Source organism: Rhinopithecus roxellana, chromosome 3, assembly GCF_007565055.1.
Source record: "Rhinopithecus roxellana isolate Shanxi Qingling chromosome 3, ASM756505v1, whole genome shotgun sequence".
Taxonomy (NCBI): domain Eukaryota; kingdom Metazoa; phylum Chordata; class Mammalia; order Primates; family Cercopithecidae; genus Rhinopithecus; species Rhinopithecus roxellana.
This window is the reverse complement of record NC_044551.1, coordinates 68,367,881-68,393,589: the sequence shown is the minus strand read 5'-3', so window position 1 is coordinate 68,393,589 and position 25,709 is coordinate 68,367,881. Positions and strand designations below refer to the sequence as shown.

General features: G+C 38.0%; 1 protein-coding gene across 1 annotated transcript in view; it reads right to left on the bottom strand.

The window, feature by feature from the left end:
* The window catches only part of SPEF2 (sperm flagellar 2), a 204,192-nt gene that overhangs the window by 73,862 nt on the left and 104,621 nt on the right, over positions 1-25,709 (bottom strand). Inside the window, exons 19-21 of the mRNA XM_010362911.2 lie at positions 23,909-24,079; positions 20,303-20,377; positions 6,048-6,196 (exon numbers count right to left, since the gene is read on the bottom strand). Of these exons, the coding sequence (XP_010361213.1) occupies positions 6,048-6,196; positions 20,303-20,377; positions 23,909-24,079 (395 nt within the window). The remainder of the gene's footprint in view (positions 1-6,047; positions 6,197-20,302; positions 20,378-23,908; positions 24,080-25,709) is intronic.

Here is a 25,709-nt window from a genome sequence, read left to right as displayed (position 1 = left end):
CTTATTATGAGAGTATTTTGAGAAAGTTTGCTAAAGCTTTAGCAGAAAAACAACTGAGAAGCTTCACCAGAGAGTTCTTCTCCACCACAACAATTCTCCTGCTCATTCCCCTCATCAGACAAGAGCAATTTTGTAAAACACTTGATAGGAAATCATTAGGCATCCATGATATTGTTTGGCTCTGTGTCTCCACCCAAATCTCATCTCAAATTGTAATCCCCATAATCTCCATGTGTCAAGGGGAGGATCTGGTAGGAGGTGATTGGATCATGAGGTGGGTTTTCCCCATGCTGTTCTCATGATAGTGAGTTAGTTCTCATGTGACATGATGATTTTTTAAGTGTTTGACAGTTCCTCCTTCACACACACACATACACACTTTCACAATGTGCCTGCTTTCCTCTCTGCCATGATTGTAAGTTTCCCAAGGCCTCCCCAGCCATGTGGAACTGTGTGAGTCAATTAAACATCTTTCTTTTATAAATGACCGAGTCTTGGGTATTTCTTTATAGCATTGTGAAAACAAACTAATACAATCCACCTTATATTTCTGATTTGGCTCCATCTATCTTCTTTTTGCTTCCTAATCTTGAAATATCTGTAAAGGGTACCCATTTTTTTTAAAACAAATAACGTAAAAAAGACTGCATTGACATGGTTCAACTCTCAGGACCCTCATTTCCTTAAGGATGGACCACATTGTTGGCATTATCTCCTACAAAAGTGTCTTAAACTTGAAGCTTATGTTGAGAAATAAGGCTTATTTTTTAATTTTTATCTTTTAATTCAATTTTTCCACAAGCTTTTTGAAGTCCTCTCATGCCATCTTTTCTTTAATTACCATAGTGTTTGGGACATAGTTGGCCCTCAAGGAATAGTTATTGAATGAATAAATTGAATCATCACAGGTGACATATTTTATCTCAGTTAGGAAACTGCCTAGCATGAAGAACACCTAGTGTTCAGGTCAGGGTGATGATGAGTTATTTCTCTGATTACATTTAGAAGGTTCTTTCATTCCTGTGTGCTTCATGAAAATCAGAAATTTTCTTTTATATTTTCTTTAATAATGCAAATAAACAATCAAAACCAAGAAATAATCTAAATTAATAAAGCTGAGGATCCATATTATATTTATTATATTTTTATTGGCTGTGCATTTATTTACTCAGGGAATTACACACAGAGATGTTAGAGGTCATCTGGGCTAATTTCCTCTCCAATCAAGAAATGCCAAATGCTAGAGATATATTATCTAATCTCCCTGTGGACCTCATGTATGCATCAAGTACAGAATTTCAAGGCAGCCTCCTTCAATGTTCACAACTCATGTTACTGGAAAACTTTTTCTTCTGTTGAGCAGAAATTCGTCTTTCTGTAATTTCCACTGAGTCCTTGCTATCCTCTTTGGAGAAGGAAAGACTACATTCTCACTATTTTTCTTATAGCAGAGACTGGCTTGAAGGAAGGCAATGACATAGGGAAAGAGGGAGGAAGGGACAGAATGCGGGAACGGATTGTACTATGTGTACTATGTTTTTTCTTATGCATACATTCCTATGATATAATTTAATTTATAATCAGGCACAGTAAAATATTAACAACAATAATAAAATAGAACAATTATGACAATATACTGTAAAAAAGGTTACGTGATTGAGGGCTCTTTCTCTCTTTCTCTTACTCCCTGATCCACATATCCAGCTTTGCTCTCAAGGCTAGAGCAGGAATGGGTCTGCTCAACAGGAGTTATTCTTGCTGTGCAGGCTCCAAATGATCATCTCTATATTTGATTAGTGCTCAAAAGTAATGTGTTTAATAATTTGCTCTTAAATTACAACAATAATTAATGTATACATTATTGGTCTGTATGTTACTAAGTCCCACTGACTTTTCTTAAGCATTTAGGCATTTGCCTGCATCTAGTTTTCTGGAATCCCCTGTACCCTCTGTGACTTCTGTGAGTCATGGATAATGTAATATCTGTAGGTTCTTCCAGCCCCTGAGATGTAATTTTTCTGGGGTCTGGGAACTTGTACTTTCATGATGTAATGAGGGGCTCAGAGCTGTACTTTCCAATTAAATGGTTTTCCCTTTGTTAGAGAACACAAAATCATAGTAGGAATTTAGTAACCAAGGCAGTATTCTCTGAAGTTTCAGAGACCCTCACTTTATACAGGCATTGTCCAAGTTTCTGAGAGGAGCGTAGTAATTTGCTCACACAAGCAACAGATAGATTCATCTTCAAGTACCACTGGTCAGGTCTTCTGCCTTTTTCCAATTTGACTTCCTCTCTGTCACATTTCCTTCCATAATGAGTTATGAAGCTAAAAGAAAATGTTCTAATTATCAACACTAAAAAATTCAATGAACCTTGCTAGAGGGAAGCCTCAATTATCTTTCTGTTCTCTCTGCAGGAAAATGAGTTTACAAAATCATTGTCACATGTAAAGGCCTGCAAAGATAAAGAATAACAGAGGGGTACTGGGCACCTAAAAAGTGTTTGTGGTGCTTGTCTGTTTCTTCCAGTTATAAAAATATTTCTTAATTGAATACAAATCAGTTCTAAATAAATATTCACTTCATGACTGATTCTGTATCTGCAATTTTGTGCTTCTTTTCTTAAAGAGGGTCCACCAAGTCTTTGGGACTCACAAAACCTTATTACTACCATTAATTAATTTGACTTCATTTCTTTTCTCATTTAAGATGATTTCAGGTTACCCAAGCTGGGTTTCCATTTTCAGTCTTCTATTATCTTCTTAGACAATGTAACTATAAAATCTTTTTATTTTTGGTATTTTGGCAGAGACATCCACACATACACTTGACTGTATTTTTTCAACATTTGAGTGCCTATGATGGGCTAGACACTTACTAAATTCCTATCCTTTTATAATTCTCTCAAATTTTTTGAGTACCTCCCCACTATCGCCTCTTTCCCCTGTAAAATGCCCTGGGATCACATTAGTTTCTTTGGTACATAATTGGGATTTTAAGGGCAAATTTTCTTCTTATTTGAGCCCATCCACTTCTCTTAGAGCCTTATTCCCCTTTAAAGGTTGATTATGATTTCACTATAGGTTTGAAATATGCTTTTCTGATAACTAGGGCACATATTTCTTATGTTCTGCCAGATCCTTCCTTTACTATTACACCTCCCTTATTAGTACTGTCTCCTAAATTATTGATCATTTCCATTTATCTAACTGTCCATATTTGTTAGTCAGTACTAAATTCGAAGCATAGACCCCTCTATATTTTGAATGTTGAAAATTGTCAGCAAGGCCAGTAGAGAATTGATCAAAAGCTCTGCTTTAATCTGAGTTACATGTCTGGCAGTAGAGTCCTATGTCTGTCAGCCTCCTGAAGGAGGACAGGTTTCCAAACCCAGCACACATGGCCCTGTGGACCCTGGGCACAGTTTCAGGGAGGAGTGTTGCTACAGGTTGGTTGAATGTGAGTGAGGGCACTAAGTGGGCCACATGGCCAGAGGCATGGCTGCCTCTTTCATGGGGTCCTGGCCTTGGGAGTCTGTTCTTGTGACTCCACAGGATGGAAGCAAAGACCTCTCACTCTAATTGCCTTCTGTGCTCTTTCTGCACCTTCCTTTGTGGCTGGCAAAGGGAAGAGATCCCAGGTTTTCCTCACATTTGGCTGCTACCTGAATGCTATATGGAAGCAGCCTCTCTTTTCGATCTCTCTCCCTCCATTTGTCTGCTGAAGTAAGGTTGACCTGGGGCCCTGAGAAGGTCTGGAAACAGAGTTACCAGATAAAGTACAGGATTCTCAGTTAAATTTGTTGTTTAACTGAAATCCAAGTTGAACTGGGCATCTGTCTTCCTCTTCCTTGCCAGGTGTATTAGTCCGTTTTCATGCAGCTGATAAAGACATACTTGAGACTGGAAAGAAAAAGAGGTTTAACTGGACTTCCAGTTCCACATGGCTGGGGAGGCCTCAGAGTCATGGTGTGAGGTGAAAGACACTTTTTACATGGCAGCGGCAAGAGAAAATGAGGAAGAAGCAAAAGCGGAAACCCCTGTTAAGCCCATCAGATCTCGTAAGACTTGTTCACTATCACGAGAACAGCACAATAAAGACTGGCCCCTATGATTCAATGATCTCCCCCGAGTCTCTCCCACAACATGTGGGAATTCTGGGAGATACAATTCAAGTTGAGATTTGGGTAGGGACAAAGCTGAACCATATCAGCAGGTAAACTCGGCAGTTCACATGTGGGGAGTCCAGAGTGGAAAAGAACTAGACTGGGCCTGTTTTGCTGTAGCAAAATGTGTTTGCTACCTGACCTTACTTAGGAAATGAGAGGTGAGTGCTACACATCTTCCATGTCCCTCTACATCAGTTTCCTTCACTTTGCTTAGTGGCTGGGGAGGCTAATGTATGTAAGCTACTTCAGGAAACTCCCTGGCCCTCCATCTTCTTGGCCAGAGTATTCTTCTGCTCCTGTTTGGGGGTCACACTGCATCCCTCTCCAGAAGGCCACAGCTCCTGTCAGATGGCCCTCTAAGTGCAGAAGTTCTCTTGAGGCCCAAGGATCTACTCTCTTTCTGCACCTCCTCAGCCTAGGGGCCTTAGTGACCCCCAAGCTGTCACTTGTTGGAGGGGAGGGAATAATCTTATCCTTGTAGGTTGCCATACTTATTGCCTACACATTTGTAAATAGTCTTTTATTCTACTCTTCTCAAATTATCATGTTTTCCATTGAATCCTGGGTGCTAGAAGATCTACTTGGAGCTGGTGCCATATTTCAATGTTAATTTTGTTTTAAAAAAATTCCCGTTTTTTATTTCTCTCTTGTCCTCTATAGATTTATTTCTTTCAACGGCTTCAAGTTTTGGAGTTAAGGAATGAATTTAGGTGTTTTTGCCCCACACTCCCCATCACTTACCATATTGTATCATTTTAATTTTATCTCATTGCTAACACCCACTTCTATGTCTTGCTTCTATGGTTTTTTGAACCTACATATATATTAATATTAATATATATTAAAGTAGCTTCTGTTTGGCTGAGTGAGGTCAATTACATATCTCCATAATTACATCATTTAGTATTCTCAATTTTAAATATTTTCTGTTCTAATTTCACTCTCAGTGCTAATTAATCAATTAGAAACCTATCAAGTTACATACTCTGTACTGTGTTTGTGTTGAATACAGTGAATTATTCCATGTTCCTACCCTCGTCAAAGAGTTTATAATTTAATTGGGAGAGAAGACATATCCCTAGGAAAGCTCAATAATAACAGCAACACCACAATTGCTGCATTTCATAATTGGGTCTCAAATGCCTGGCACAGATGGTTGCTGCTGAGTTCATCAGAGTAAGAGATCATTGGGGACTGGAATGAGGGAGAAGGAGACCTTGTCTTTTAAAAAGCTCTTTGCCATTTAAAAAGTTTTAAAGGAAGGACCACTGTGTGGACTTTCTGAGAATTCATCTCTTAAAGCAACCAAAAATGGTAGATGGCAACCGGGCCTTGCGAGTTGAGCTGGGCGGAGCTTCCAGCGCTACCCTGGGACATCTCCTTGCCTTACACCAGCACACCCATTAACGTTCCCAGGTCAGATAGCTGTCTGTTCTTTAATGGGTTTAGTTAGCTTCAAAAATATTCTTCTACTTCTAAAAAGTCAAAGATTAAACTTCTTTTAAAAGCATTATGATGGGGGTATTAAAACATGAATAGAAGGCTAGAAATTTGCTGGATATGTGTTCTGGGGAAGTCATTCTTCCAGGAATCTGCATCTCTGTGTGTTCTTGAGAAGAAAATTGTTCCTCACAGAACCCATTTGTTCCCCCGATTTTAGCACTCAATAGCAGTTCAAAGCATGACTCAGAAACTCAAGTAGGAGAAAGGATGAGATATGGGTCATTGAGTAGTCTCTAAAAAAAATCTCAGCTTTTTGATGGGTAAATATATATTACCTGCTGTAAAAGACCTTCAGGATGTTGCAAATGACAGCATGAATCTTACTATATGCAGGAGAAAGAATGAATTCTACCAGCTTGATTCTAAATGGCCATACCTCAGGAACTGGTTCATTCACATAGACCCATTCTTCTGATCCTGGCTTAGGTGTCTGCAGCACTATTGCAACAGGTGATGTGTCTGTAGAGTCAGCAGGTGATTTCTTTACTGGTGCTTTGCCTCCTGATGATTTTCCTTTAGGAGAACCTTAAACATGCATATCAAATTGTTTCAATACAAGTAAATGAATGGGACAGAATTCTGGTGGATGAATACATCTATAATTGCCATGGACTTCAGGTGATTTATTAACTACTTTTTAAGCTTTTTTGAGGAGTCTTCCAAAAAATTCTTATTCTCCACAGCCCCCAAATTAACCAATAATATTAATAATAGTAAATGTCTTAAAGCAATCCAACCTATCCAAGTGGCTAATATATTTGATATTTTATTTTCATCTCTGTTCTTGCTTTCATAATGAACATGTGACTTTTATAAAGTTTAGACTCTAGAACAAAGTGTATTTCACTTACTATTTCAAAAACTGACAAATTAAACTCTCCACGCTGAATGAGAAAGAAGGTAGCTAGAACATGAGTGGTGCTCTTGGTATCCCTTGGAGACCAGGTAAGAGGGCAGAGAGAAAGGAGGATATTTTAAGAGTCAGCTGGAGTAGGTGAGTGATGCAGGGGAGGAGAAGAGGAGCTGTTGTAGCCCCTGAACATTCTCTGCACATGACACAGGGTTTCTGTGGGGAAACTATATTTCTTGCTACAGTTAGGGAATAAAGATGAAGGTAATTGCTGTGCCATAAGCCTGGCAGAATCAAGGCATGAGAGAAAGAGAAAGGAAAAGAAAGGGAAGGAAAGGAAGGGGAGGCGAGGGGAGGAAAGCGGGGGATGCTTGGGAAGAAAACAAGAAAGAGGAGGTCTCATTTTCAATTCAGAATCCAAAAAGGACATTCACTTCCCTTTCCCTAATGGCATCAAGAGGGGAATCTAGATCTGTTAAGTGGTACCCTATGGTATGAACAACTTTGGTCCTTAACTCAGAGAGCACTAATATTCCCAGAAAAGATCAAGTTATTACAGTTTGGAAATTCACTCCATTTAAAATTCCACTTACCTTTAGATTAATTATTGAAATTTTTAGATGCAGTTTACAGACACCTGTAGAACTAGGAGCACTTTCTTCCTCCAAAATGTATTTCTTTAATGAGTATTATTTAAAGATAATGCTGTTTAGAAAAACAAATACATCTTCCACTTTTATGTTAGTTAAAAATAAGCGGATTATAAGTAGAGGAGAAATTGTTAATTATATCTTGTGGGCAGTTTAGGTGATCTCTACTTATATATTTAAAAACAGTATCTATTATCTGTAGATCTGAAGTTATATCTGAATTATATAAAATTTAGAAAAATTTAAGAGAGTCTTTGTTTAGGCAGTAACTGACAATTTTCACAATTTGCTGTATTTTTCTATATAATGATTTTCCTTTGACCTGAATCTCTGGTGAAGTACAAATGATAACTCTATGACCAATTTAAAATGAATTTCTCTAAGCAAAATTCCTAAGAAGAAGAATTTGGTAATGATAAATTAGAGACTGGAATGAATTTCTTTTTCTTTTCTTAAACATCATGATCATCCAGTGAAAACTGAGTCAGGGAATATTTCTGGACTATTGTGCTTTGATTCTATACAACTTTTGTGTAACTTTTCACAATGAAAATGCTGAAGAGCCAAATATTTGAACAAATAAAAATGTATCTGTGCGTTAGTGAATATTCACTTTTGAACAAAATCTTTTACCAGCATCTTAAATGTAACAAGCAGCATTACTTTTAAAGTATCCTCCATGCAACCATATGAAGGCTTCATTTTCTAATGAGATGTTTGCTTTCACTTGTAGAGTTGGATCACTGAGTCCTCAGTATAACTATTCCTCATGCTCATGGATGAAAGGTTTGGAAAATAATCTATGGATTAGCATATGGTAAAGGTACATATTACCAATTTTTTTGTTGTTAAGAACCTGATAGTATCACACAGAAACCCACCGCACTACAATGAATATAAATAAAAATAAAATGCAGTAAAAAGTGAAATTCAATTTTAGAACACTGGATTTTAAAAATCAATGTTATAAATAAAGAAACAATCAAAGACAAAGTGACAGATTAGTAGGTTTGAGCAAAGAGATAATAATAGGAACTCAGTGAAGGTCTGAGTAATTAAAAGTCAAGAGCTGGAACCAAAATTTCCAACTAAGAAAGTAAATAGTTAATTCTAAGATAAGAGGATCAATTGATGAGAGGGCATTAGGAAAACCAAACACTTTCAAATTAAATTGGCCTTCCTCAGGGAGGTGAAAGGATTGGGATGTGAGAATTGTAGGAGGGAGGAAAAGATAGGGAAAGTCCGCTTTATGTGTTTTTTTTTTTTGTTGTTGTTGTTTTCTTTTAAGAAAGGCATTATTTTTACTTTTCTGTTGCAAAATATGTCCTCTAGGACTTAATTTAATTAACAGCTTCACTAGATAGAAACCAGATCAATTAACAGTGATGGCTTTCTTATTGCCTTGGGGGTCAACCATGTTCAGCAAAAACCATCTTTTTGTTAACAGTGCTAATGGCTGCCTGGGCTGCCAACAATGGCAATCAAAGTGGAGATTTAGAGTGTATTAGATAAGATGAAAATTTTAGCTCAGAAATGGACCAGACTGAAGCAACATGACCAGGAAGAGAAGAGGTCCAGTGTTAAGCAAGGAGCCAGAGACTGAGCATGTGTTCTCAGAACTCACTGTTGAAAAACTATTCTGAAAAAGCTCATGGAGGGAAAGCTTTCTCTGCTTACTGTCCTAAAATTTATGCTGTTACTCTGTGTAGAGCTGGAGATACAGAATGTGGATGACTATAAAGTAATGAGACTGGTTATCCAGGGTTGCTTATAAAACCTAATTTTAGCATCTTTATAATCAGTGATAAGAGGGAACTCTCCAGGTCAGCTTTGCAAAGGATTCCCCTTTCTGCCCACTGTCTTTAGTAACTTGGTCTGGGGCCAATAATAATAGTCCATATTTATTTACAGTTTATTCTAGGCCAGACCCTGTACTATTTACTTTTTTGCACATTTACTTATTCTTTATAACAGCCACATGAGTAGATACTCCTATTACTCCATTTCACAGATGAGGAAATTGAGGCATATTAAGGTACAGTAACTTGCCAGAAGCAACCCATATATGGTAAATGGCAGAGCTAGAATTTCAGTCTAGGCAGGGTGGCTATAGACTCCATGCTTTTGATTGTCATATCTCATTGCCTTTTAGTGTCTATTGATGTATTTCATATTGATAAATGTTCTTTTGATTCATTCAAATGTTCTTTTGATTCACACTACTATTTACTTGGCTCGTTGATTTTAAGATTATTTTATTTATTTTGCATACCAATTTTCTTTTTGGTAAATTTCTGGTAAAATTTTTTAAACTACAGTCTGATAAACAGATTCATTAAAAGACTCGTACTTAAGAGCATAAATAGTATTTATTTAATTTATTTAAACAATTGTAACATCATTGAGGCAAAATCCAGGGAAGTTATGAGCAATTTAGTGTGCAAATTAATGTGGGAGGGTAGATAATATTCTCCAAAGAGTGAAGAGGCTCTTTTTTGTTTTCTCCTCATAGGTTAACAGTTCTTAACAAAACACTTCTTTATTCATTTTGACTGTCAATTTCCTCATCTTTGACATGGTAAAATAATAATTTCTACTTCATAGATGATTGTGAGAACTTAATGACATTGTACATGTAAATTATCTTGTGTAGTGCCTGGTGCATAAAAGGTACTCCATAAGAGGTAGTTTGTTATTATGCTTATAAATTGTATTATAAAAGATGACTATGGCTGAATTTCACTACCAGAACCATGATCAATCATAAATTGCCAGCTTTTGTATGCGTGGCATCAACCTTCCAATGAAACCCAATGTATTTTGCATTTGCTATAAGTCTATGATGACCTTGCATATTGTGCCACATATTGACATATTGTCCTCTGTTAAAGGTCTCAGGCGATAAAAATCTATTTTAGAAATTAATCCTTAAACACATCATACTTCCTTCATCACCTTGTTTGTCAGGTTGTTCTGATTAATGAGTCATCACAATAAGCATTGTGTCTTTGAGCTGAATGTGCTAATTTCCTCATTTAAGGGCTTTGGATTTTTATTTGTATTTCAACAGCATTATTATAAACATGTTTTTTCATTGTAATCTAACTTCAATATTTGAAGGAAGAGGTATATTATAAATAATACACCAGAAATCATTGAATGTTTCTGATTTTCCAGTGGCTGCAATAGAGCAGTAAGCCTTGGGCTCCAGTAAAGTAGTTCTCAAATGTTAATGATCATCAGAATCCTCTAGTGGGCTTGTTAAAACACAAAACTGCTAGGCGCCACTCCTGGAGTTTCAGATTTAGTATCTATATTTCTAACAATTTTCCAGGTTATGCAGATGCAGATACTGCTGGTCCCAAAACCATACTTTAAGAGTCTCTGCTCTCATAGATGATCTAGTTATTTCAATTTCCTTTCACTTTTGTCTTTTTTCCTCTGTTCTTCCAGATCCTTCACATTAAATGGCATTAATGAGACAGCCAGGTGGGAGGGGATCCCTGGACCAGCCTACTTACTGGGGTCGAGACTTGGGAAGTTCATGGCATCTGTGGTGGGGAGGAGCCTGGCCCCTCTTTCTCCTGTGTGGAATCTGGGATTCAAACTGCCAGGCAGGAGGTGCTCTAGCAGAGGGACTCTGGCCTTGCAATAGTTCCTGTTTCCCCCTTTTTCTGTTTTAACCCAGTAAAACCTTGCTTTACTCACCCTTTAAACCATCTGTGAGCCTAAATTTTCATGGTTGTGGGCAGACAAGAACCCCATCTTTAGCTGAACCAAGGAAAAGTCTTGCAACATTTTTGGCACCCAACGTGGGACTTGAGAAGCAGTGAGTGAAATGGGGACTCAAAACCGCTCACTGTTGCTTCTAAGCCTTTTCATCCTTGGACTTCTGAGGGTGGGGGAAACCAAGCTCCCAACCCCCATGAATCCCAGGTCTTTTCATGGCCTTTTCCTTCTTTTTACTGGATAGATGGGTAAACATCAGCTCTCCAATGCTCCCTGCCCCATGCCAGGGCTGGGATGCATGGTCCCAGGGTCCTGACCAGCTGGATGGCTGGTTCCCAGCCACAAACCACCACAGTCTTCCCCTTCCCCAGCCAAAGGGTTTTACTCCATTGGACAGTAATTGAACGCATCACCCTGGTGGAGGAACAACTTGCATAAGAGTAAGAGGCTCTTTCCTAGACATTTTAAAACTGTTTTATTTTTTTCTTTCCTCTTCTCCATCTTGTCAGCAGTTAACCTTTAAAGTTTCCCCCGACCTTTACTAGGCCAGGCCCCTCAACTAATACTGTTCATATTTTCTGTAAAGTTTTAATTCTGCAAAAGGATTTGTTGGGCTAGTCTTGGACTGGGGCTAGTCTTGGGCTGTGGCCAATCTGGTGTGCTTTGCATGTCTGTATGGTTTGTGCTGAAAGCCTCCATCTTGCTTTACACCCTGGGGGCATAACCACTTGGCAAGGCTTTGTGTAGCAATACTGCATTAGGGGATGAGCCCTCTCTGGTTCAATGTCTGCATGTTTTCCTATCTCTGTCTCTTAAAGGACCCCACCCAGCAACTGGATTTTCTTCTGCCTGTCTATGTATGTACTGTGTGTGATGTCTGTGTAAAGGGCTCTAATTAATTTTACCTAAAGAAAGACAAGCACTTGGATCAAATACATTTTTTAAGGGAAGTTAAAAGCTGTAGTACCTTTCAGTTCATGTGACTTTAATCTTTAAGAAGTAAAAACAGCCTGAAAGACTATTGGTAAAATCCAGGTCAGATGCAAGGTTTACTAAGTGTTTTAAGGTTACAAACTGCTTTTTGGGTTTTGAGAACTATTTGTTGACATGCGACTTCACAATTGGTAAGGTCTGGGCACATATGGAACTAACCACACCCTTAATTAAGAAGGCAAACCTTGGCTACACTTAGCACACAATTAAAGCAACTCACCAAGATTTACCTTAAAGTTAAAATTCATAGGAGTTAATTGAAACTATTAGAAATAGATTTTCATGCAAGGTGTGTAAGAACAGTAAAATGTGTTTTTTAGTAAAAGGTTATAAGAAGGCATGGAAATGTAAAACTTTGCCTAGGGTTACAGGATTGTATTGAATTAAATTAGGAAAAAGCTGAAGGTTCAACGAAGTGGTACAATAATTGTGGAAAGTAATCTTGCAGAAAAGGTTCTCTATGTGAACATATTGACTAAATTCCAAAAAGGGTATTATACAGTTTTCCTGTAAATTGATCACTGAAATAAAAGCATAACAAGGTTTTCCTAAGGCATTAATCTGCTCTTTGGTAAAATTTGTAAAGGGATATAAAAGGTTTGTGCTTCTTTAAAATTTCTGAGTCATCACTTTGGCAAAATAAATAGTTTATGGCAATATGGAATTCTATTTAATAATATCAAGTGCTTTACACATATTTAAAAGGCTTCCCAAAATCAAACTTCAGTATCAAAATTATCTTCACTGGCACCTGGCTTTTTGAATACTTCAGAGGGCCCCTGAAGTGTCCAGAACAGAAAGGTAAACAGGATTGTTTGACAGGTTTAGGTATGTCGGATTGCCAAAATGATGCTCAAGTTTCTTTAGGTTATATCTTGGTGAATAATGCTAATATATGTTCCAAAATTGTATAAAATTTCTAAAGTTCTAATGTCTAAGTTTATGCTATCAATCATAATTAAGGTTGTTACATTAAGTTATTGAAAACCATGGAGAAAACCAAACTTCTTTGTCAATCTTATTTCTAGCTGTAACTACCCTGGATATTTTGCTATCCACAGACAACTGTCCTGTTTTAATCCTTTTCAAAGATGGTTTATAATGAGCGATAGAACTTTAATAGATGCTCTCAAACACAGGTTTCTGATAACTTTGGAGACTGTGACACTGGAATAAAAAAATGTACAGAACTCATGAACAGCTGAAATGTTCATAAATATCAAGTGAAGCAAGAACTAAATGGACTGAACTCAGAAAGCTGAAGCAACCTTTTTGACTTTTGCTTGGAATATTGTTGATCCTTATTTTGTTTTTCAGAGTCACGGAAACTTATTTTGAGCTATTTATGGCCTTTAATAATTAAGGAGTAAGCAAGGTATACTCCTGTGATCAAAATTTGGAGCATGTTTGTTTCTCTCTGCCTGGTTCCTCCAGAATTTAGAACCTATCTGTGAGTATTCTTATGGCAATATTCTTGTTTGCATCAGTGCAATAAAAATCCATTTTTCTTTTGCAACAGGACACAATTGGAGAAAGTGGTTATTTTACCAAGGCTTTGACTGGAAGGGTATGCTTCCCTTTAAGGAGTAAATCTCTACTTGCAGAGCCAATAAAAGCCCGGAGGGGAAACTAGCCTCATACTTTCATCTATGCAGTCCCCGTACAGGGTTCCTGACCTGTGGTCAGTAAAAAATATCACTTTCTGGCCAGGTGCGGTGGCTCACACTTGTAATCCCAGCACTTTGGGAGGTCGAAGTGGGTGGACTATAAGGTCAGTAGTTTGAGACCAGCCTGGCCAACACAGTGAAACCCTGTCTCTATTAAAAATACAAAAATTAGCTGGCTGTGGTGGCATGTGCCTGTAATCGCAGCTACTTGGGAGGCTGAGGCAGGAGAATCGCTTGAACCCAGGAGGCAGAGTTTGCGGTGAGTCAAGATTGCACTGCTGTATCCCAGCCTAGGCGACAGAGCTAGACTCAAAAAAAAAAAAAAAAAAAAAAAAAAAAAAAAAAAAAAAAAAGTCACTAATGCCACTTTCTAACACGTTCAGGAGCTCCAAGTTTATCTTGGGACCATAAGAGAAGACGGCCATCCACCTCACAGGTATTTGAGGATACAAACTCATGGTTGGGCTTGGCTTTAAAAGGTCTCATGTGAGATTCCTTATGGAACAGACTTCCATCAAAACCAATCCAAAAGGCCTATAATGAAATAATTATTATTGGTGCACTTTATGCAAATAATCAGGCCAAATGTAAGACTAAAATCTATTTTGCAAACCATTCAGTCCTGTGATGACTTTTTAACAAAAATGAGGACAGGCGAGAGAGAAATCATGTTTCAAAACTTATACATTTGTCGTTAAATTCAAAAGTCATTAGTTGTTTTTAAGTTTTCACCTACATTTTAGACTAACCCTGCTTACTCCTGTGAACCAACCAGCAATTTCTGGCTCCAGGTCACAAAGAACAAAAGGGATGAGTAATATAAAAACCTGAATGGATATTCTAGTTCTAAGCAATTATCCTGCAAATCCTGCGAGGTGATGGGAATAAATAGGATGCCCATCACTCGGAGGTTTCCTTTTTGGGAAAGTAAGACCAAGGCAGCTAACCAAACCCAAGCACCATGCACCCAAATCTTAGCAAGCATAACTATAGCTACCTGTTATCTGGGTATGTCACAAGACATTTTTTCCTCTTCCTTGTTGGAGGAGGACTCAGTTCCACAGTGTCACCTTAGCATTCGGCTTATGATAAGGAGTCCATGCAACTCCCTGAGGCACATTTTTGTACCAAACTCAATTCCAAGTTTTGGGTCAAAGCCCTAGGAAGGAAAACTGGATCTAGGGAATTCAGGGGCAAATGACAACAGAGGTTAAAAGGCACAGCAAAGCTGAGAGTGGCTGATTCCTGCCGATTAAGCCAACCCCAAGCTTCCTGTTTCATGGATAAAGGTCAAGTTAGTATCCAGACATAAATGATATCTAGGAAACTCCAAGGCTACTGGCAGCAGGGGAGATAAGGCATACATGGGTAAGAGCAGATAATTCCTATTCTCTAGGCCCTCCCTGCTTCATGGGTGCAAGGTGCTTTGGCACTCATGGCGGGACCTGCCAAAATCACTCAGATGCAAGTATGGAAGAGGGAAAGTGGACACGCTTCCCTCTCCCTCATGTACCCTGGTTATTTGCTAGGAAGAGACAGAAACCAGGAATGCCTGCTCCCCTCTTTCTAGATGGGTGACCATTCATCTTCATTCTGTATCCCTTTCAAATGCATCCTGACCCTCTGGGACTCCTTGAAAAGGTGTTACTTTTTTCTTTCTCCTCCTCTGCCCTCTCTTCACAGGTAATTGTGTCTCCGTACTATGGGACACTCCCCTCAGATGCATCCTACAAACTTGAAAGAGTTTATTTCCCAAGCCTTAAACTAGTTGGCTTAGGATTGGGCTCAGGGGAAGGGAACCCAGAAGCCTGACATACCAGCAAAAGAGTAGAGTTTTTTTAACCAGTTGGGGTTTGGCCTCCCTCTCCCTGTGCAAACTGGTAAAAGGCCTCAGAATTTTTGAGCTGTCCTTATTTCGTTTTGATACATGTTTTCTAATAACTCCATTTGTCTGCTCTTGCCTTCAGGCCATCAAACTGTAAATAGTCATTCAAGTGGAGCATCTGACGATGGCCCCTTCTGCTGGGAACCTTTAAATAGGCCTCTGAGGGAGCTCTGATTGCCATTTCCCCAAAGCAGCGACCCCTGTCAGCAGGAAGCAGTTAAGATCCGTCTTTGTCCTTATCCTTAATCTAACAACAAACAGTTAGATAGATGTACTTCTTTAGAGAGGGGAATGAGACAGCCAGGTAGCAGGGGGTCCCTGGAGAAACTCCAACCAGCCTGCCCACTAAGGTGGAGACTTGGGAAGTTCACACCATTTGTGGTGGGGAGGAGCCTGGCCCCTCCTTTTCCTGTGTGGAAACAGGGATTCAAACTGCCAGGCAGGAAGGGCTCCAGTGGAGGGATTCTGACCTTGCGAGAGTCCCTGTTTCCCTCTTTTTTTCCCTTTTCACCCAATAAAACCCTGTTTTACTCACCCTTTAAACCGTTTGTGAGCCTAAATTTTCATGGCCATGGGATGGACAAGAACCCCATCTTTAGCTGAACTAAGGAAAAGTCCTATGACATTAATGCTCATAACATTGATACTAAATTTATTATTTTAAGTGGCTTGGTAGCACCTACAATAATTGACCCTGTAAGACAAATCAGAAGGCAAACACTGGAACAATACTAACACTAATACATGTGGCAAAGCATCGGAACTAAAGATGGCATTATTTCCAAGTGTTTGTTCCAGAGAACTCTGATCCCAACAGATATTCCTCCAAGGGAGAAGAATTCTGCAGCCAGAATGCCCTGGGATATTACATATGGTGTCTCCTGCTCCCTTTGAAATGCACATTGTTATAGAAAAAAAAAAAAAAAATCCTGTAATTAAAAACATTTTAACTTGATGTAACTTGTCATTTTCTGAATTTAGTTGATTATTGAAAACTTTCTTCATTTGGCTCCTAATTAACATCTCTCCTGGGTAAGGCTATATGTTTGAAAAGCCATTGTTTAATGAAGAAACATAATGGGACAGTGGCAAATGGGTTCAAGAGGAGGTGAAATATTTTTTAAGAACACTCTAAATACCATTGTTAATGGCATCTCAGTGTCGAGATTTGGGAGGGAGAAGGGTAGAGATTGATCTACTATGCAGAGAAGATTATAAATGAATCAAAGACATCGACAGCAGGAAATAGTAAGTTTGAAGAAAGGAAAAAAATAGATGGTTCCTCAACTAAGAGGCACTTCAAATATAATTGGTATCAAATGGCCTGTGAAATAAACAGATGAACAATTGGTGTTCACCTGCAATGGTATTAATTTCAAATATTAAGAAATAAAATCATTTCTTCCACAGGAAGGACGTCCAAAACCACATTATTTATATGTAACATAAAAATGTCTAAATCTTGAGAGTTCACCTATTTCAAATATTATTTAATGCAATAGAATGGTAAAATAAAAGCAAAAAATATTTGGAAGTCTTTGTAGTTAATTTGAGCTAGCTACATGCCTCCAATGTATGTATTTTGCTGTTGAACTTGTGTTTGCTTATGAATTGTTTGGAGTCTGTATGCTTTTATTAAGGATGTTCTTAGAGCATGTGTTAATTATGTCTAATTTGATGCTTTGGTACCTAATATACACAAGTCTTTTTAATTTCTATTTTTGATGATTCTATAATGATGTTTCATTTGCTTTTTTGATCCTGATGAGAAAAAAGGGATGAGTAATGTAAAATATGAAAATTATTCTATTAGTAAACAAGTGAGAGCCAAGTATAAATTATAGTCCTTAAAATTTTAGCTAAAACTTTTATCTCAGTGTTAACTCACCAGTTAGCTCTAGTTATATAAATCCATCATATCATATAATTAGAGAAGGGTGAGATTCTCTGTGAGAATCATGGTTATGTATATTTAAATGTCCAAACGTCTATTTTAGCACGTTATATTTTGAACATTACACACTCTTGGACTGCAATAGCACTGGCAATTTGTGATGAACAATTTTAAAAAGACACATACTTCATGACAATGCCACTTGAATGAACCTGGAAGAAGTAAATTGCATGCATCCATAATTGCGTTTCAATCTTTAGTTAATTGGTTGCTACAGCAGCTTCGATATGAATCTAACTGATAAGCATTTTAGAGCCTGGGATTTTCTTTCACCAACTATCCATTACTTTAGAAATTATATCCCCCTATTTCACAGAAATAAAGTAAAATAGAAAAAAGAACATAAATGAAACTAGGGTCAGGAAAAATATAACTTAAAGTAGAAGTTCAAAATCAGGAGAAGAATTAGAAGGCAGACATGGAGATCTAGGTCCTTGCATAGATACTAAACCTGAGCCATGAGTTTTTTTCTGAACTTCTTCTCAGCCAAAACACAAAGGAAAATGCTCTCATTTAGAGGTGCCCATTATCTAGTCGAGGAAGAGACATTTTCCTGTCCCTTGATTCTGAACAAAATTTATCACCTAGGATTTCATACAGGGGCCACTGAATGATGTAGTGGGCATAATATTCCTTCAGAAAATATAATACCAGGTTATTATTGGTATAATAAAAGTTTCACCCCCACTGCTATGTTAAGTTGTGGAGGACTTTTTTTTTTTTTAACTGGAAGTTTTATTTCATTTCAATGGACATTAAAGTTGGCCTACTAAATTAGAAAACCAAGGAAAGTCATGAATGAGTTTTGAGTGAAAACATGGTCTTCAGAAAAACTGTTCTTAACAAAATTCTTTACAATAAATAACTCTATAAAAGCTTAAAATTGGCCAGGTGTGATGGCTCAGGCCTGTAATCCCAGCACTTTGGAAGCCTGAGGCAGGGAGACTGCTTGAGCCCAGGAGTTTGAGACCAGCTTGGGCAACATGCTGAAACCCCATCTCTACCAAAAAATACAAAAATTAGCCAGGCGTGGTGGCATATGCCTGTTGTCCCAGCTACTCAGGAGGCTGGGATGGGAGGATTTCTTGATCCTAGGAGGTGAAGGCTGCAATGAGCCATGATCACACCACTGCACTCCAGCCTGGGCAACAGAGTGAGACCCTGTTTCAAAACAAGAAACAACTTAAAATCAAACATTATTGTTTCATAATCAAACATTATGCAGAAGAAAAACTTTGCAAGCCTGATATTTTAGAGACAGTGTTGCATGGATAAAGCCATAGGCATTTATAATTAACTGAAAAAGGCAAGCAATGCAATGCCACCAGATTAAGTTGTAAGATACCTGGGCAGTAGGGAAGTAGTCGAGGACAATAAATAAATAAATACATACATACATAAAAATAAACCCAAAAGACAAACCAACCTAACCTAAAAACAAGCTGGACTTAATAGCTTGCATTTCAGAACTGAGGCCATGGAATTGCAATACTGAGAAAAGAAATATAAAGTAAATACCAAATACGAATGTCAGGTCAAAATAATTTTCAATAAAACAACATCAACAAAAATAACTTGTTAATGCTCAGATAGATAACTTAAAAGTACCTGACTGTTAAAAAAATAGTTACAGAGTACACATCCAAATACCCTAAAAGGGTCACCAGCCCTCATAAATAGGCTTTTAAAAGTTTACTTATTGAGGGTATATGCATGACATACATTTTCCAGGGAATTTATGATTCTTTAAAAAAGCAGGGAGTGGGTTTGAGGGTGGGGAAAGTAACTCAAAGTTCTCTAAAATATTTGCAAGGTTCTCTTTACTCTTTGATGGTTGAAGAATTTTCTGAAGAAACTCAAACAAGTAATAAGAATTAAAGTCCATTGCATGAAATACAAATTAGAACAAAGTAAAATCATTAAAATCCTTTGCCAGTATGTAGTTACACCAAGAAGTTACATCAAGTTGTAAACATTTGTTAATTCAAATTCATGTATATAACATATATATATATATATATTTATATATATACACTTTTTTTTTTTTTGAGATCTGTCTTTCTCTGTCACCCAGGCTGGAGAGCAGTGGTACAGTCTTGACTCACTGCAACCTCTGTGTCTCCCAGATTCAAGGGATTCTCCTGCCTCAGCCTCCCGAGTAGCTGGGACTACAGGTGCATGCCACCACGCCCAGCTAATTTTTGTATTTTTTTAGTACAGATGGAGTTTCACCATGTTGGCCAGGACGGTCTCGATCTCCTGACCTCAGGATCTGCCCACCTCTCAGCCTCCCAAAGTGATGAAATTACAGGCATAAGCCACTGCGCCCAGCCCTAATTCACATTTTTAATTGTTTATAAATTACTGGTTTAAATGATTATCAAAAAAAAAAAAATGTAGACAGGTCTCAAAAACTTCAAGAGTTCCACTGAAAATAGATGGTAAAAATTAAATGTTCTACTTACTTAACAGTATTGTACCAAGGTTACTTTCTTAGTTTTGTGAATGTTCTAAGGTAATGTAAGATTTTTATTTTATTTTTTACCAAAGTGCTTATCTGTGAAGGAAATTCAATAAGGGGTCCAAGAAAACTTGTTTCAGTATGTAGCTTTCTGATGGCACAGCTTAGCCCAAGGATAATAGTTAAAATATCTCTGATGAATGGATATTCTGCATATTAGATATTGTCTAAATTATCCCTGCAAGCATCACTTTTCTTAGCAGGGCCTCTGGTCAGTGCCAGGATGCAGAAAGTTTGAGACTATATTCGGCAAGGGTTTATGATTTACAAATGTCTGAGAGAAGTGGTCAATGTATACTACTATACAAATCTAGTTATTTGCACTGAGATAGTTATAAAATGCAGAATTACATGTAATTATATCTATTTTTATCTGCTGTACCTTTTCTTTTGAGTGCGGTTTCACCTTTCTTCCCTTTTCCTTCCTGAAGAGATTCTTGCTTACCATGCGGGGCTTCTAAACAAAATTCAACACACAAAAATCATTGATGATTTACTTCAATAACCTGGGCTATATGATTGTAAGCAAGCTAATGCTATTTCCCATAGGTAAACAGTTACATTTGTGAACTGCATAAAATGGCTCTGTTCTTAACTTTGAGTTAAAATTATCCTGAAGACAGACTATGGGTTGAAACTTCTGGAATGATAGCTCTAATAGCAGCATTATTCTGTCACATTGAGATGTTAAGTCCTAACTTTAATATGAACATTTGGTAGTGGATTTGATCATAAACTCTTTAATGGAACTAGCTGTGGTGTTTTTAAAAGATAATCACAAATCCATTTGAAGCACCTGGCTGTATTTGGATTTATTTCAATTGAATGTGCCTACACAATAAGACAACTGTATCTGTAATAAAAAGGATGCCAAAGCCGGGTACAGTGGCATGTACCTGTAGTCCCAGCTATTGATGAGGTTGAGGCTAGAGGATCGCTTGAGCCCAGGAGTTTGAGTATGGCCTGGGCAACATAGTGAGACCCTGTCTCTAAAAATTAAATAAATAAATAAATGAAATAATAAAATAAAATAAAAATGATGGCCAAACACTTTGAAGAAGAGGTAAATAACCACATTGTTTTGATATGTTGCACCCTTGAACTTTTCTTGGTCACACGCTTGGTTGCCTTGTGACTTCTACATTTTTTCATTGACTGTAATTGTAATGCGAAGAATGATGTGAGTATATTTATCTTAAATTCCCTGGGATATAGTTCAGAAATATATTGGAAGGGAGAAATTGGAAAACTGGTGATCTAGAGATGTCCCAATTAATGAGTTTGTTCCTTGAAAAAAAATTCACTACATTCTGCATTATTTACCAAACAAAATTAATTATTTTCCTCCCTTGGTCCTGGGCTATATTTTTTTCTTCATTTTAAAAGATGAACCAGTATGGCAATTCAAATGCCTGTGATGGAGACAGACTCCCTCTATCCTATTTTTTTTTGTATTTAGAAGTGATAGTTATAAGAATGTATAAATGCCTAGCAGATCTCACTTACATTTAAATATCATGGACATGACAACCAAGATTCCATAGAAATAAGACAAGTGACTTCGTTAATCTCTCTAAATGAATGTTTAAAAATCCAAATAGTTGACCACTAAATTTGGAAGAAAGAGAGGGGACGATAGGGAGGGAGGGAAGGAGGGAAGGAAGGAAGGAGGGAAGGAAAGAAGGAAGGAAGGAAGGGAGGGAGGGAGGGAGGGAGGGAAAGAAGCAAAAACCTAAATAGAAGTATAGGTAGTATTATTCTATTGTGCCATACTAAGAACTAATTCTCAATTAAATAGTGACAATTGATACTGCATTTGACAACAGATCCTTCAATGGAACATAACTATGGAGTTTTTCAAATTTAATCCCAAGTATAATGGAAGCAAATATAAAATATGGAACTGAATAAAATATAGAACAATTTTTTTAACAAAATAACTGTTAGGATTCAATGTACTACACCTCCTCTAGCCCTTTTTAAAAATTTTGTTTTGATTTTAGTGAATAATTACTCTTTTCATCTCAACTTCTGCTGAAGATTGTAATTAGATGTTTGAGTAGGGCATGTTCAGAAGCCTCAGGTTTTCAGTTCTAAAAATGTTCCATTTTGGAAAATTTGTAAATTATTTACACAAAAAATTTTAAAAACCTGTGATAAATGTTCCTCTCTCAAATTGCCTAACCAAGCTTCCCTGAGCTGCAGGGGCAGTGCTGTCTGCTCTCCTGCCCCATCAATGTCCATCACAGTGAGGTCGGGTGGCAGCAATTAGGACTCTGGAGATTAACCTTCCTAAACATGCTTAAATAGCAGGCACTAGCCCTGACCTTGGTGGGGAAAAAAAGACAAGTACAACCACTCTTTAAAGCAACAATAGATTTATTATTTCTTCAATGCACAGTATTCAAGAATACAATTATAAAATAGCAAACGAACTTCAGAAACTTAAAGACTGAGCTGGTCCTGATCAGAAGCACTAGAGACTAGAGGTTTCAGGAAATGGCTCAAATACATAGATACTCTTGATTAGAGCAAGCTGAGGAGGAGCAAGAGTTGCAGAGCCATAGCTATAGGTTAAAGGACCATATTAGATAATTCCAGGCTCACCTGACCCACTGTGAAAACTGTCTCCCCAGTTCTTTTTCTTTTTTTTCTTTCTTTTTTTTTTTTTTTCTGGAGGCAGAGTTTCACTCTATCCCTCAGGCTGGAGTGCAGTGGCGCCATCTCGGCTCACTGCAACATCTGCCTCCCAGGTTCAAGCAATTCTCCTGCCTCAGCCTCCCAAGCAGCTGGGATTACAGGCGCCTGCCACCACGCCCAGCTAATGTTTGTATTTTTGGTAGAGATGGGGTTTTGCCATGTTGGCTAGGCGGGTTTTCAACTCCTGATCGCTGGTGATCCAAAGTGCTGGGATTACGGGGATGAGCCACCACGCTCGGCCTGTCTTCCCCAGTTCTAAAAAGCATTTTAAATATTTCCATTTTCCTCCAGACCTCTGAATTGTTTTTTTAATTTCCCAATGAGATAGTGGGAACAGGGTATATATTTAATTCATGTCTTTGTGTTTTATTGTTGACATGATAAAAGCATTTTTTAGGGTTTGTGTATTTTGCCTGTAGTTAAGTTCTAATTTCCTGGAGTGAAATGGTCTTTAATATACCATAATATCTTACTAAAGTCTTCAAATTTTTTTGTTTAATATGAATAAGTTTAATTTTAAAAATTCAGACCTATCTCAAATCTCCGTGAAGCAGAAAGACTATGGAGTTTAGAAATGTGGTCATGACACAGTATCGAAGATACTTAGGTAGACATGGTGTAACTGCACAGTCAGCCATTTATAAAGCTGAAACTAGAAACCAAAGCCTCATTTGTTTTATACACACACACAAATAGATACTGACACTCTACCAATATCATGCATTAAACAATTAAGCACTTCACTTTTGTCATTATATTCACTGTTGACCACTTAATGCTAGACTTATGGTCCTTAGCAGTTAAGGATCTAGAAGAAACTTAAACTAAAAATGTTCTCTATCTAGGCTCTTTATTTCTATGTCCATAAATATATGTTTACTGAGATGGCAGGAGCGTGTTTCTGTACTTTTATAATCACATAGTCCTGAAGATTTGCAATTACATATAAATTCTAGTTCTATTGGTTGCTGTTAATTTGTTCCCCTATTCTGGTGGAAAACCAGCTATACTCATTCTTATTTTACTAAGATGTTCTTACTCGTTACATAAATCTAACTCCGTAGTTCAGCAAACAGACTTGTATCCTCACAGTGAAGAAGCTGGGCTTTGTAACAACTATGCGTTTAGCTACTCCAAGGGCTTTTCCACCTCCATCTGAGTGTGAAGCCTTGTTTCATATGATTGAAGTTGCCCAAAGTCTGAATGTAGATAGACTGTAATTTATAATTCTTTACTGAGTAAAATTAAGAAACTGAAAAACAGGATTATAAATCATTCTGTCAATCACCTGATTGAGGTTTTCCTTTTGCAGTAGGAGTTTTTGAAGGCACATGATGAAGACGAATTTCCTTCTCTTTTTCTGGTTCAGGAGGAGGAGCGGGAGGTGTAGGAAGTGGAAGCTCAGCCGGGGAAGCTGCTGCTTTTTTCTCAGCTTCCTTTTCTTCTAATTTCTTCTCAACTTCAAAAGGATGATAAGAATTGACCTTCATTAGAGACTCTAGACATCTACTGTTTCACTTGAACTAAGAGAAATCTAAATTAATACAAAACACTCTTACGTATTTAAAGCTAATTCATGCTTTCGGGCTTTCCCTTAAATCTTCTAGTCCTTAAAGCTAAGATTTCAAGTCTTCTCTCCCTTGTCAGAAATATGGTTGCCCTTGCCTCTTGATGGCAGTGGTGGTAATGTTGATGGGTAGTGGTGGTGATGATGGTGTAGTGGTGATGGTGGTTGTGGTATTAATAACAGTGGTGTTGACTGTGGTGGAGGTAGAAATGGTGATGGCTGTGGTGGGGATGGTGGTAGTGATGGTGGTGGTGATGGGGGTGGTGGTGGTGATGATGGTGATGATGGTGGTGATGGTGGCAGAGGTAGAGGTAGTGATGGTGGTAATGGTGTTGGTGGTAGTGGTAGTGGAGATAGAGGTGATGATGGTGGTGGAGGTAGAGGTGGTGATGGTGCTGGTGGTAGTGGTGGTGGAGGTAGAGGTGGTGATGGTAGTGGAGGTGGTGATGGCTATGGTGGGGATGGTGGTAGTGATGGTGGTAGTGGAGATAGAGGTGATGATGGTGGTGATGGTGGTGGAGGTAGAGCTGGTAGTGGTGGTGATGGTCGTGGAGGTAGAGCTGGTAGTGGTGGTGATGGTGGTGGAGGTGGTGATGGCTGTGGTGGGGATGGTGGTAGTGATGGTGGTGGTGGTAGTGGTAGTGGAGACAGAGGTGATGATGGTGGTGATGGTGATGGAGGTAGAGGTGGTGATGGGTCTGGTGGTAGTGGTGGTGGAGGTGCTGGTAGAAGTGATCATGGTGGAGGTAGAGGTGGTGATGGCTGTGATGGGGATGGTGGTAGTGATGGTGGTGGTGACAGTGATGGTGATGGTGGTGGTGTGGTAGTGGTGATGGTAGGAGTGGTGATGGTGGTGGTTGGCATGGGGGTGATGAGTAATGTATGTGTATTTGTGTGTACGGAGCTGATATAAAGGGTTAGCAAGTGGGTGCCAAATGTAAAAGTGATAATCTGGAAGTAGCTAATAAAGATGAAGAGAAAAATAAAAGATTGTTTGAAAATGTCCAGTGGGAAAGGAAAATGAACAAGTATAAAAAGACTGTAAAGGGCAATGTAATACAAGAGGTGGGGTGAGGAGGAAATGGAAGGGGAAATAAATGTGTATCACTAACTTTAATAAGTGAATACAAAGCACTTAGAATACTGCACAGTACATACATCCTCAATTAAGCCTTAGCAATTCATTCATTCCTGCAACAACCATTTATTGAACCTGAATTATGCCTCGAAGAAAAGGAAGGATCACAACAATAAAGTAAAACTACTATTTCTAATGATAACAATTATAATAATATTGCAAACAATAGTTCTGATTGCTGGAGATACAATAGTAAAACAAAACAGAAAAATCAATGGCCTTATGAAGCTTACATTCTAGTGGTAGGAAACAAACCATAAATATGATGAATAAGTTAATTTACACAAGAGTTAAGATGGTGATAAGTGCTATGGAAAAAAATAGAACAGAGTAAGGGAGACCAAAGTGTTGTGGGCAGCTTCTTTCATTTTAGACAGAGTGCCA